Consider the following 14,658-nt stretch of genomic DNA (forward strand, 5'->3'; position numbering starts at 1 on the left):
CTGATAATAAAATATTACTTGTTTCATTTAAAGAAAATAAAATCAAATTAAATAATTTAAAAAAAACATTTTTACAAACAAGCTTTTATTAAAATGCCCTAAAAAGTGAAAAATAAATTTTAAATTAAATCAAACTAGAGTCAATTTATTATATTACAAAATTTGTATGACATAAAAGCTTGTTGCAAGATTTTGGTAAGTATCTAAATGTCAAATATAATATGCAATTTTATCTTGACTCAAGTAATTTTGTGATAATTTACAAAATAACAAAACGAACTTCTCGCGTCAAACTTTTATGTCATACAAATTTTGTAATATAATACCGAAAAATAATGAAAATACCGTTAAATTTTGTAATATAATATATACATACCATCTATTTTCAGCAAAGCTCCTATTTCATCCCAAACCTTATTTTTGATTCTGGTATTCTTATATTCCGGATGTGATAAATCATAAAGAATTCTATGTTTTTTAATCAATTCAATTAATTGTTCTGTTGTAGTATCCATATTTATCAAAAAAAATATGAAATGTACCCAAAATATTGTTGACGATCTGCGGCCAAACTCGACAAGTTCCAACTGATCGCTACCGCTGTCTGGAACGCTGTCAAGTAGCGTTTTTCGTGAAGTGGTATCGCGTCGATATGAATAAAGACGTTTATTTTCCACAGCTGCGATCAGCCGCCACCGCGGTCATGATGTGCCCTCCTCTAACAGTCGCTCACAATAAATCAAGTCAAAATAAGCTTTACTGTTATAAAAAAATATTTAACAAAGCAACTTGAAATTAAGAAAAAAACATTAAAAAATAAATATATACAAAAAAAAAGGTGGAAAATCAAAAGTTATATATATAGATACAACAAATACACTCTAGACTCCACAAAACATTAAGCACAAGACTCTTCAAGGTTCTAGTCGGCTGTTTTTTTCAGATACTTTAAGCCTATGTCTAAAGTATTTGAATGGTGCGAGGTCTCTAATGTTGCATGGCAGGTGATTGAATACCTTTATACCTTCGTAAAAAATGGATTTCTGAATTAGTTAGGTGGGTAGTTGCAGATTGAACCCTCTGTCATGTCACATACCTGGGGTCCTCTGCCATATACTTATGCCGATTTTTGAATATGATATGATGAAGCAACTTCCAGTATATACACACAGGTGACCGTTTTTCTCGAGCAAACAGAGAGCGGCAAGAATCTCGAGGTTCTGCCTTGCAAATATACACTACCGCTCAAAAGTATTTACCCACATATGACTGTTTTAAAATTATAACTAAAAATAATAAACCCATCAGTTATTCTTATGAAACGGTTTATTTATAACAAAATGAATATAAACAATACATTTTTAAATTAATTAAATTTAAGAAAATCAAATTTTGGATTCATTCTTGGCGGACATGTAGCCGCCTCGATTTTTAACAACAGCTTCACAGAGTTTCGGTAGTCTTTTAATTAATTTGTCCAAAGTTTCCTGAGGTATCTTGTGCCACTCGACCTAAGTATTGCTTGCACAATTTCGACGTGTGCTTGGGGTCATTGTCATGTTGATAGATGAAGTTTTCCCTAATTATTCGAGTACCAGAAGGAAGTTCATTGTTACTTAAAATTGTTTTCTAACGCTCTTTTCAAAGAATTCCCCCTATTCTAATAAGATCGCTTCTTTTCTTCTTATTAACATCCTTTAGTAGCGGTTTTGATACAGCTAAACGTCCTTTAAGACCAGCATTATAAAGTAGCCGTTTTACTGTCGAAACACTGACCGCTTTTTAACGCTCCTTGTTGATTTTTGCTGTGATTTTTTCAGGGGCGGTAAGGCGTCTATTGTGTTTGCTTGTAATTATAATATTTAAATCCTCCTTTAAACTTGTTGCCTTTGGCCTTCCCGATCGAGGTTTGTTGCTAATAGTCCCTTCTCTGGTGAATTTCCTAACTATAATCGACAGTCTGCCTTGGAATTCCCAAATCCGTCGAAATTTGACGGTTAGTCTTTCTAGCCTTATGAAGTCCAATGATAATACCTTTTATTTCTACCGATAACTCTTTTGTTTTAGCCATTTTAAAAAATGTTGAAAAACCAGCGAAGAAACGGTGACAATCATCAATAAGCAAGTGAAAATATTTACCAATGTTACACAAAATCAATTCTTGAAGACTAAATACCTTCAAATGTTTCAAATTTCATCGGAAACGAGCTGTAAACAAATTAGTTTTTTAGAAGTGCACATTTTCACTACATTGTTTGTTATTTGCAAGACTATTTTTAAATACTAAAAATAATTGTTTTATAAAAAAATATATATATGGTATGCTGTTTAAGCATATATGCAATTTACAAAAGAGATACAATCTAAATATAGGTATAAAGGTAAGATTTTTGTATCTAATTTAAAATATTAAAAAGAATACATGCTGAGCAAATACTTTTGAGTGGTAGTGTACCTGACGGCTCTCTTTTGCAATACAAAAGACCGAGTGGATAAGATAAGTGCTAGCATTTCCCTAAAAACAAATTTCGTAGCGAAGATGAGACTCGACAAGGGCAAAAGATACAGTTCTACCCATCTCGGGACCAAGCTCTTCAGTTTGCCTAATGGCAAAGCAACCAGCTGATATTATACTGGCGAGATCAAGTACATGATTACTAAATTTAAGGTTGTTATCAAGGATGACACCAAGAAATCTACTGCTAGAGTTTTTAGCAACTTGATTACCGCCAATGGACAAAGAATTGAAACCAAGACTGATCCCTGTGGTACCCCCCAGGTTATCTCGTGATCTCAGAGCCCATAAAAACTTGCTGATGATGACCCTCCAGATAAGGACGGAACCAAGAATGTGCTACGCCTCTAAAACCATAGCAGTCGAGCTTCAAAAGCAGAATCCCAAGACTAACACAATCAAACGCCTTTAAAAGGTCTCAAAACACGGCCGCAGAAACACCACCGCCATTCATTTGGGCATATAGATCATTCAAGCAATTTTAAATTCCATCACACATATTGCGGCCCTATTAAAAGCCATACTGAAAGTTACTAAGGAGGTTCTTTGATTGAGGTCAAGACATCATGTGAAATTTTACCAGTTTTTCAATCAACTTTGATAGCGTGGAAAGAAGAAAAATAGGCCGAAAGTTATATGGATCATCCATATTGCTATCCTTGTGAATAGGAATCACTTTGGCCGACTTCAAATAACCTGGAAAGGTGCCCATTGATCGCTTTAGCAAGAGACATTAGAGCAATGTCCGGCAAGTTAAGTTAAATCTTGACCGTGATCCCATACTCATCTGATGAATTTTTGTTTTTCATCAAGCTTAAAACTCTTATTACTTCTTCCAGAAGGTAAAAAGAAGAACGAATTTTGAACTATTGTATTTGTAAGATAGCTAAATGGTTCAGTTGATTGAGTAAGATTTTGTTGAAGATTTTGGTCTACCGTACAGAAGAAAGTATATTCGTCAATGTTAATTTTTGGATTTGCAGCAGATTTAAAACTGTTTTTACTACCGATATCATTCACTATTCTCCAGCAGTCCTTCGGCTTGTTTGCACTCTCATTCAATTATTTAGAATAGTGGGATTTTTTAGCTAAATCGCCGATACAATGAACGATAAGAATTAAAGTATGAATGAACTGTCCAGCCAGTCAGTATGCTTTCTGATGGTATAAAGGGAACGCACATTTTTTGAAGAGATTTTAAGCCCTGCTGTTAGCCAAGACTCTATCGACCTAGACTTTGACGTAACTATTTGACGCTTTACAATGGGAAAAGCAACATAAAATAGCTGTAATACTCTTGCATGAAAATTAGAACAAATTCAGGCAATATACCTAGGTTTTTCTAATCAACAGAAATCCCTAAATTGTAGAAGTGCTTATAATTATTGTTACCAAATATTCGTCCAAAATCTGCTTTGTTTTAATATGTGTCATTTAATCCTACACATAACAGCCTCATGGTCTGATAAAGCAGCATTGATAACAGTGCAATTTATTATAGAGTTTGGAAGGTTAGAACATATGTAGTCAATTGTAGTTAACGAATATTTAGTCACTCGAGTTGGAGAGTCCACATGCATCTGTAAGTTAAATGAACTAAGCATATTGCGTAAACGGAGAGTCGAAGTAGAGCATAATTTCGTAATTTACCTACGTTAAGATCTTCAGAAATACTTATTTGTGCCGAGCAACAAATTTCAGATAAAAGACTCTCTCCAGATCAAAAAAGAAGTCGTTGAAGTCTGATTTTGGTGATCGATAAATACAAATAATATATACATTTCTTGGTCTAGAGAATATTACACAAAATTCAAACGTGGTTCCTTTTAGGAGATTTACGCACACGTACAAAATTTTTTTTCATTTGATGATATCAAAAAATACATACTATCATTCCCTGTTCCGCGCTTTCCAGTTCCAAAGTTCTAATCGTAGATAACTATATTTCTGCATGTCAACTCTTCAATTGGTTTGTTAAGCGAGTCTTCCAAGTCTCTGCATGCCTGCACCTTCTCGATCCGTTGCGTCTTTTCATTTTTCAGGTTCTTCATTTCAGAATTTAAGCTCTCAATCTTTTTCCGTTATTGGTCCAGGTCTGTGGTAAATTTGTTTTCAGCTTGTTGCATGATGCTGTCAAAATGTAAGCTATTATGGCGTAATCTTTGGATAAACTATCCTTGTTTTTTTAGTTGTATAGTCTTCAGAAGATTCTCCCTTTCACTGACTATAACCTGCTTCTTTCTTTGGCATTTCGATGAGCAATAAATCGCATAACCTCCAAGCTTTATTCTATCGTTTCATCTGTCCATACAACTTGGGTGATAAACGGCAAGACATAATGTGTAGTAAAAGTTTGTTAACTCTTTGTTTTTCGCAGAACAAAAGAATGGTGCATTTTATTTTTTCCTACAAAGACTCTTTTAAATAAATTTACAAAAATTAGATGAGCAGGAACTATTGAACAACCAGAAATCACAAGCGCGTACTAAAGTTCAAGTTCAAGAATTTCGTAGAGGTGAATGGCAGCTAAAGAGTAACTAAGTCTAGTTTAGTCAAAACGTGTGTTTATAAAACAGAAATAATTACTATAACACGAACTTAACTCAGCAGGCAGCCAATGTAAACAGAAAAATTTTGCAGGTAAATAGCACTTATTTTGGGATCAAATCTTTTGTAAAAAATCCGCGAAATTCGCCCTAGTCAGAATGAAGCTTTAGGCTTCTTGGCGAGAAAAATGGACGAATTTCAGCTTTCATTAGTCTCTACCCAGGCATCTCCCATCAGTTAGTATGCACTGTAACGATATTGGAAACGCGGCAAATATCAGCTGTGTTTCATCATTCCGGAATTATCGCGTGATAATAGCGACATCTATGGAGACGCATGGTTACCGAAGGCGAAGGTTAGCAAATTTTCCGAAACTATGGTCTGCCGAGTATATAAGGAGCCCACGCCACCGGAAGATCAGTTCAAGTTTAACTCGAAATATTGACGTAAATTTGAAATCGGACCCAAATAGTAGTAAATAAATAAAGTGCAAATAAATATTTCTATAAGAGTTTTAAGTGATCATGCTTAGTGTGTACAAAAAAGTAAAAAAATTTGGTTGACTATTTTTGTGCGTTGAGTGTTTGAGTTCACACAGAAACGAACGGTAAAAATGCTATGGTATTTAACTGCAAATCATAGCAAATCATTATGAAGATATTTTGACGAATTTTTGTTAGTATAATACTAGATGTAAATATAAGTTTTATTTTTTTATAATTAACTATGATTTTTTTCTTTAAGTTTTTCTAATTCCATTTGTTAATGGGTCTAATACTGTGATTTGAGTTTAAACAAATAAACGCATTTTTTAGAACTAATAAAAAAAACTAAAGTTGTTTTGGTATTAATTATATCGTATATTTTGGTAAAAAGAAATATCCATAGATATCACGAATTGCTATTATTGGCGTTTCATTATCGTTAATTGTGCATCTACAAAGAATTTTCTTTCTCGTTTATGTTCTCTGTCCGGAAAACTGTGCAGCAGCCTTAACTTGGTTCTTGATGCTGTCCGTATACATTGTTTCCAGCCCTAGTCAGCAATGCACTGACACCGATCTCTCGCAACGTCAATTGCCACTGTCAAACGTCAAACATATGGCCCCCAATTTTTGGGAAAATTTCATATTTATTAAATAAAATAAGAATAACAGAATTTAAGGTAACTTTTACTCATATTTCCGTTAAAACACGATTTTACATCCCATCCATCCGGCATCCTTCCTAATAGCCCCAACTTACGACGTAACCATTAATTTCTTAGGTTATAATGTTTGTTATGTAATTTTCTGTTCTTAACTAAACTGATAATGATGATTTTTAGTTTACTATGCTACGTACGGCGTTAGGTAAGGCCCTTACAAGCGGCCAATTGAGCCCTAAACATGTAGCATCTATAACGAGGGCCCAGAGCGGCCAAGCCCCTAAGAAACCTGAACAAATTGAGGTGTTTATTGATGATATGCCTGTTAAAGTAGATCCTGGTACAACTGTATTACAGGTAATAAGAAATTCTTTTCGCTAGGCTGTTTTATGTGAAAAAACAATTTTTAGGCAGCAGCATTGGTTGGCATTGAAATTCCAAGGTTTTGCTACCATGAAAGGCTTGCGGTTGCTGGCAACTGTAGAATGTGTCTAGTTGAAGTGGAGAAAAGCCCTAAACCTGTAGCTGCATGTGCTATGCCTGTTATGAAAGGTACGGTTTTTTAGGAAGACTTAAATTAAAAATAATGATTCTTGTATCTACATTTCTATCTACATTTCAGTAGAAGTTTAAAACCTTGGTTTTAATGTTCTCCAATTATCATAACATTTTGTTTATGTTTCTTATTTATTTCATATATTAGTGATAACAAGTAAAAGTTACACTTACACAAGTAAAAAAAAGAAAATACATAAAAAGCATTATCCTAAAAAAGGACAAACACAATAAAAAATATATATTGACATATAAAATTATGCAACTTTAACAGAGTAAAACCCCATAACAACACAGAATGCAAGGCAAAGACCAATCAGCCTACATATCAGTAAACTTGGACCTGAAGTATTTCTCAAGAAAGTAAAAGGCAAGTTTAATTAGGTAGTCCCTAATAGCTGAAAATAGTGATAATCATATATTTATATTAAAGACTTAGATCTCTCCAAATTAGATTTGAAAGTAATATGAATCAGATTTTAATAGTGATTTTTATAACTTTTAACCATAATTGGATAGTAAAAATATTTTATGTTATACACAGTTAAATAGGATTTTGATCCTGATGTAGCTTTGAGTTCATAAAATGTGATACTTAATATTATATCATTGCATACACTAAGTCTACTATGTCTTAGCCAGAGGTCTCTTATTAATAATGCAAAAAAGATGGTATATATATATTTGAGTTAGCCTGAACTCCCCCCACTCATAAAAAGAGTACAATTGACGTGACTGCAACATTTTGCTAAAAAAAATTATATGGGTATATATACCATTTTTTGAACTATGCATACATTGAAGAAAACACTATATGTAATTCTAGTTGATAACCAGATGTTTGCACCCTATTTTAAGTGAGGTGTAATGAAGAAGAAGAAGTATAAAGTCTCAAGGTAGTCAGTTTATGATAAAACATTGCTGTTTTTCGCTTTTTGTGCAGATCATATACAAAGCTATAGACATACAAAACACAACTTGTGCATTAATATTCTGTGGTTAATAATGTCAAATGCCTTTAAGCAATCAGTATGATAGAATTCAATTGCTTTTTTTTTAGATAGCATCACAGATATACTCAAAAGAGACATAAAGATTTATGACTTGAAATTAAACGTGAAAGAATTATGAAGTTCTAGCTCTTACTTACACCCATTAAAATTTATTCAAAATTTAATTCTATCATATATAGTGCACAAAAATCAAATAGTCCACCAGAAAAAGATTAAATGAATTCTACATTAATAAAACCTACACACTTATTAGACTTCTCCTCTTAAACACACAATAAATCTAATATTTAAAACTTATTCTGATGACAAGGGAGTGATTTTTACAGGGAAAACTTAAGAGTTTTAGTTTGAGCTTATATCAATACAGATTTTCAAAACTGCCCTTAAACGTGCAAAAAATAAAATACATTTTTCCTTAATTAAAATAAAATATCTCAGAGTAATCACTGCTAAAAATCTGAAAGTCTTATAGAATAAGTTGTAAAAAAAGTAAGCTTATTAAAACAGAAAGCTCATTTCATGTGGAATGAAAAAACCAAAGTTTTGGTCTCAAAACTTTATAAACCTAAAAAAATACAAATATCACAGAGGAAAAAAGTTGTTCTTAAGTATAAAAATGGGAAGTGGGTATAAAATATATTAAAAATTTATCAACATTAAAACACAAAAAAATAAACTATAAGAAATTACTCTAAGAGCATAGCAACCAGAAGAAACCTTATTACATACCTTGGTAATATTGGTTTCAGATTTAAGCCCAACATCAATTGTTAGACCCAAAAATTTGCTAGAATGGTGCCTTAGAGAAGGCTCATTGTTGAATACAACATTATCCATAGAACACTTAAAACTCAACACATTTGTGTTCGAGAAATTAAAACAAAGACTATTTGCATCCTTAATTGTTCCAAGTTCAGTGTTCGCAGTCATTTGGAGATCTGTCAAATTCCTCAGCAAACATTGTCACCTTGCCTTTTAGTGGAAAAAGTGGCAAGTCAGTAATATATAACAGGAAGAGTAGTGGTCCCAAGGCAGAACTCTGGGGAACTCCAGTGAAAACTTGCACTTCCTGCCAGGAACAATTGTCAAAGTTGATCTTCTGAACATGACCTGACAAGTAGAATCTCGGCTGAATTAAGATCTCTGGTGAGGCAAAAGAAAATAGCTCACAGGAGGTATAGAGCCAGTAATGGTGTGCCTGACTATAACAATTTTTCAAATCTTAGAGCACAATGTAAAACCTTATCAAATATTTGTTACAATAGCTATATCTCAAACTTAGATCAGCTGCTCTATACTGACCCCAGACGGTTTTGGTATAACTTAAATAATAAAAGAGCATTAAACATATTACCAAATTCAATATATTATAGGGAGAGTGAATTGATAGGTTGCGATCAAATAGCTGAAGGTTTTGGTCAATTCTTTTCAACTGTTTATAGTCAAAGTAATAATGCTTTGGCCAACAATGACAATCAGCAGTCGAGCGGGAGTATGTCTATATCCATCCCTAACCCTGTTTTATCCATTGGATTAATTTTCGACAAAATTTCCAAACTACCACCTAAACTTAGTTTGGGTCCTGATGGTGTGCCTGATAAAAACGGTATGCAATGTTTCTTATCCTCTTTTTATAATTTTTAAAAAATCCTTGGATACTGGAGTATTTCCATCATTGTGGAAACATAGTTAAACTGTACCTATTTTTAAGTCGGGAGACCGTGAAAATATTGAGAATTACAGAAGTGTTTGCCTGCAATCTGCCATTCCGAAACTCCTGGATAGTCTTATTTATGACTAGTGTTGTAAAATGGTCGAGAATGTATTTTTCGAGAACGTTCCTCGAGCATGAAAAAAATGCAAAGGAAACATATTAGGAAAATATTTGAAATTAAAAATGTTTGTGTTTATTTATGTTCTATTTATTAAGTTAAACTTTTAAACAACCTATTTAGGAACTCTCCTCCGAACTATCCTCTCCCTCCTCGCGCTCTCTTGATTTTAAATCACTCAGAATTTCCGTTAAATCAAATTCAGACTCGTCAGACTCAGAAGAATCATCTTCAATGGTATTAATTTCAGCCCCAGATTTGGTAGTGAGTTTTATTTTTCTTGATTTCGGTTCCATTAAATTGGTAGAGGTGTTTGGCTGGCCGGTATTTGAGCTTATACTTTAACTCTTTAATTTTGTTTCTAAATTAATATTTGAAGCAACAAATGCCAATTTTCCCGCTCTCTCAGTGGTTAATCGATTTCTTTTTTTTGTGTGCAGGAAAGAATACTTGCTGAAAGTTCTTTCAGTGGCAGCCGAAGACGGTGGCAGAGTTAAAATAGCTAATGCGATAGTTTTCAATAATGTCTTTGAGCAATAACCACTCCACTATGTCCTGGAATCAATTTTGTCCACCATTTTCCAGAGAAAGGCTTGTTCAAAGTAAGTCTTCCCCATGTATTGTCCTAACTCAACCAAGATATTTTGGGTAATATCCTGAAAGTTCCGGTTATTTTCTGCCAACCAATGAATAACGTTAACGCTATGGGAACGTTTCGGATTCATGCTCATTCGTGCTCTTGAGATATTGATATTGAGACTATTTATGACCAATTGTATTTTTAAGGAGCAATTAATCAGTGAGCAGCATGGCTTTAGGACCGGTATGTCTACTCTGACAAACTTGTTGGTTTTCCAGCGGAACTTGTTGAGTGTCTTGGAGGGGAGGGGTCAGGTTGATGCCGTATACACCGACTTCTCCAAGGCATTCGACAGGGCCGATCATACTATACTGCTCAGGAAGCTGGAACATTTTGGTTTTTCGAATCTTATGGTTGCTTGCTTTAGGGACTTTTTGTCAGGCAGGACTCAACAGACGAAACTGCCAGAAATGCCAGATCAAGTGGTGTGAGTGTAATCTCTGGAGTTCTCCAAGGGGAGCATTGTTCTCCTTTACTATTTATCATTTTCATAAATGATATAAATAAGTGCTTTAGGAACAGTTTCTTTTTGGTTTTTGCCGACGATGTCAAGTTTTATAGGGAAGTAGTTTCATCTTCTGATTAAGTTTTATTACAGAGTGACTTAGATATGCGCAGTCAATGGTGTATTGCAAATGAACTGTTTCTGAATATGAGTAAATGTTAGTTTATTAGTTTCTACAAGAAAAATAAAAGGTTTGACTCATTTTACAATATAGAGGGCGTTTCTCTTCAGTCGTGTAATATTATTAAGGATCTTGGTGTTTGGTTTGATGAGCACCTAAACTTTAACACACGTATAACTAATCTGGTTCTTAACTTCTCAAAAGTTTTAGGCTTTGTTTTGCGTAATTGCAGGGAATGTTCTGTTGATACCTGTAAAAGGACATATATGTCTCTTGTTTTGTCACAGTTGGAATATGCATCAATGATATGGTCCCCTTTTTTACACAAATTGTTGTACTGACCTAGAAAGTCCAAAATAAATTTATTCGATTTTGTTTATATAAGCTTGGTATAAGGATTCCCAATGATCACATTTGATTGTTGTGTATGAGCTTTTTCAATGTCGAAATTAGTTTTCACACAAATTAAACAATATTAGTTGCACTTTATACATATATTTGATAAAGTATTAATAACGACATGTTAAAGTATGGAAGCTTGATACAGAATAATTTCGGATGGTTTTGTTGACATGGCAAGCTGTCGCGGTGCACATGCGACGTGAAAGTAGAGCTGGGCTGTGAGATTTAACAACATTTATGATGATGCTCGGAGGTTGTTGAACTTATCAACGCTGAGGCAAAGGAGAGCTTACGCTAATTTGGTGGTCTTGTATAAATTGGTGAATGGTCAGTTAAACTGTCCTGAACTACTGGTGTATCTTTTGTGAATATCTTTCAATATACCATCTAGGAATTTTAGGCGTAATAAATTATTCTCACTACCATTTCAGACTAATTATGCATCCCACTCTTTTATTGAACGGACACTTAAATTTATTAATTCTAATGAAGTTGAAATATTGGGCATTACTTAACCTAGTTTTACGAGGCAAATTATTAGTTTAATCGAATTTCAGTGTTCAAAGATCTATTAGTGTTGTTGGGTAATATTATTATTATTTATATTATTATTACTATTTTTTTGTTATTTCCATAACCTGGTTATTATAATGTGGATTAGTGAATTGATTATGTTGGTAATCTTAATTAATAATAAATGATTTGATATATTTTTATTTTTAATTTTTTTAAATATTGGGCTAATATGGATTGTTATTTGTTATTGATTTAATAGTTTATATTACTTGTTGGAATGTGGCAACATATCATATTGACTGTATTATTTTTGTTATGGAGTGTTAAATTGGGTGTTAGGCTAAAATATTATTTTGTATTTGAATTCCTTTGTTTTGTAATGGGGTTGATCCCGTAAATAAAAAGTAAAGAATAACTAGGGGTTAACTAATAAATTACTGCCAGTGAATCTAATGAATTGCCGGTAACACTGCTCACTCAATTTTTTACATTTATCTCTAAGCTGAGAAAATGCAAGGTTGCCAAAATACCAGCTGCATCTTTGTCTAAAAATAAGACAAAAACTTTCTATACAGGAATCTTGAAAAGTGAATCGTTTTCATGTTACAGGGTGTTTTATAATTGCTATTGAAGATGGTTTTTTGTTAATATTTTCGAAACGCCTGGTCGTTATTTTTCGAATTATTAATTATTTTTTAAATTTTTATCGTATACTACTGGTATTGTTACTAACTGATTTTATAAAACTTTATGCTAAAATGTATACAGAGTCGATTAAAATTAGTGGTCAGCAAAGATAAAAATGTCACAACTTTTAGTCTGGTTACTTTTTAATTATTTGGACAGTAAAATTAAAAAGAACCAACATTTTTACATAAAAAAGGTGCTCTTGTCTTATTTCGATAGGAGCGCCAGTCGATTTTGAAATAATCAGACATAAATTTTTTGCAACCTACACTCATAAATTATTTTTGATCACGTTTAATAAAATTAAAAGGTATGTTACAAATATAAACATGACATAAGACTATTACAAATACTTAATTTTAAGATCAAAAACTGTTTTTTTTTGTTTAAAATTTTATTTCAAAATGATAAATAATTGAGAAAAATTAAAACAATTAACTTATTAGCTAAGGAAAAAAACTGAAAATACCAAGCAAAACAAACAAATAAAAAATTTCTTGATACCAGAGGCTTCTAACGAAATAAGACAAGAGTACCTTTTTTATGTAAAAATGTTGATTGTTGTTGAATGTTGAAATTTTAATTTTACTATACAAATAATTAAAAAGTAAACAGAAAAAAAGTCACACAAAGACATTTTTATCTTTGCTGACCATCAATTTTAGTAACAATAACAGTAGTATGCGATAATTAAAAGGTTTACTGGGAAATAACAAACAATCTGTTGATTATATGGGTGTTGATTTTGGGACATTGACAGGCAGTATAGAGGAAACCTTTAATCAATTTCATTCAGATAGCTTACAAGATATTTCTGCAAGTATTGAAATAATAGAATGGAGTTGTAATACAACTAATTCTCCAAATATACAAATTTCACATTCTAAAAATGTCAATTTGTCACACAGACAGTTTTTGGATTAAAAAATAAAAAAACTAGTGATAATGTGTTTAGTGTGAAATTAGTAGAAGATTTATTTAATGTCATTGGATACGCTTTATTGCATTTAATTAATTCGTGCCTATCAACTGGAATAATTCCAAGTGATTTAAAAACTAGTGTAATGATTCCAATACCAAAGGTTACCACTCCAAAGATTTCTACAGATTTTCGACCAATAAATTTATTGCCTGTCATTGATAAAATTATAGAGACAATTGTATGCCAGCAGTTGAGACAATACTTTGAACAACATAAACTGTTATACAGGGTGTTCCGAAATTACATCGCAATATTTTACCAGCCGCATCTTTGTCTAAAAATAAGACAAAAAGTCCATATACAGTATGGTTCAAAAGTGCATCTTTTTTAAGTTACAGGGTGTTTGATGAATCATGTTAAAGATGGTTTTTTGTTAATATATCCGGAACGCCTAGTTGTAATCTTTTGAAATTTTCAACATTTACTATTGGTTTTATTAAAAACTGATATTGCAACCATTTTTGCCAAAATGTATACAGGGTCGTGTAAAATAAGTGGTCTGTAAAGTTTAAATTGTTAAAACTTTTTTTCTAGCAACTCCGTGATAATTTTGCTATTAGAATTGAAAAGAACAAACATTTTTACATAAAAAAGGTGCTCTTGTCTAATTTCGATAGGAGCTTCCGTTTTCGAAAAAAATAGATGTAAATGTTTTGCAAAGAGAACGCGTAAATTATTTTGGTAACAGTTAATAAAATTAAAAAGCATCTTAAAAATCCAATGGGGATAAAACATTTTATCAAAAATTGTTTTTCGAGTTCAATTGTTTTTTTTTTTTAATGTAATTGAATAGGTAAAAAAAGGAACAATTAATTTATTACGTAAAAAAAAACATCAAAACACCAAACAAAAAAGCACACATTACAACAAATGTTCAAAGTGGTTTCCATTTTGCTGAAGACACAATCTTGCCCTACGCGTTATTGCGCGAGTAGCCCTTAAAACAAAAAATGGATTTCTCTTTATTTCATTAACAGCCCAATTAATCCTTTGCATCAGTTGTTGACGGGTATTTATCTCCACGGCATATACCAACTCATTTAAATGTCCCCATAAATAATAATCTAACGAAGTTAGATCTGGAGATCGAGGAGGCCAATTTATAGGACCACCTCGACCAATCCAACGTTCAGGAAAATGGTTATTCATCCACTCACGCACATTGCGCCCAAAATGAGCAGGTGCTCTGTCTTGTT

At 32.6% G+C, this 14,658-nt stretch overlaps 1 protein-coding gene across 2 annotated transcripts in view; it reads left to right on the forward strand.

Annotated features, from left to right (window-relative positions):
* The first annotated feature begins 6,107 nt into the window (after positions 1–6,107).
* The window catches only part of LOC126737266 (NADH-ubiquinone oxidoreductase 75 kDa subunit, mitochondrial), a 75,236-nt gene continuing 66,685 nt past the window's right edge, over positions 6,108–14,658 (forward strand). Inside the window, exons 1-3 of one of the 2 annotated variants that reach the window (XM_050442083.1) lie at positions 6,108–6,227; positions 6,390–6,566; positions 6,620–6,761. In XM_050442083.1, coding sequence (XP_050298040.1) covers positions 6,396–6,566; positions 6,620–6,761 — 313 coding nt within the window. In that variant the 5' untranslated portion in view covers positions 6,108–6,227; positions 6,390–6,395. Of the gene's footprint in view, positions 6,330–6,389; positions 6,567–6,619; positions 6,762–14,658 lie in introns of both variants that reach the window. The other variant, XM_050442082.1, reaches the window with a different exon arrangement.

The sequence above is a fragment of the Anthonomus grandis genome, chromosome 6, assembly GCF_022605725.1.
Source record: "Anthonomus grandis grandis chromosome 6, icAntGran1.3, whole genome shotgun sequence".
NCBI classification, from domain to species: Eukaryota; Metazoa; Arthropoda; class Insecta; order Coleoptera; family Curculionidae; genus Anthonomus; species Anthonomus grandis.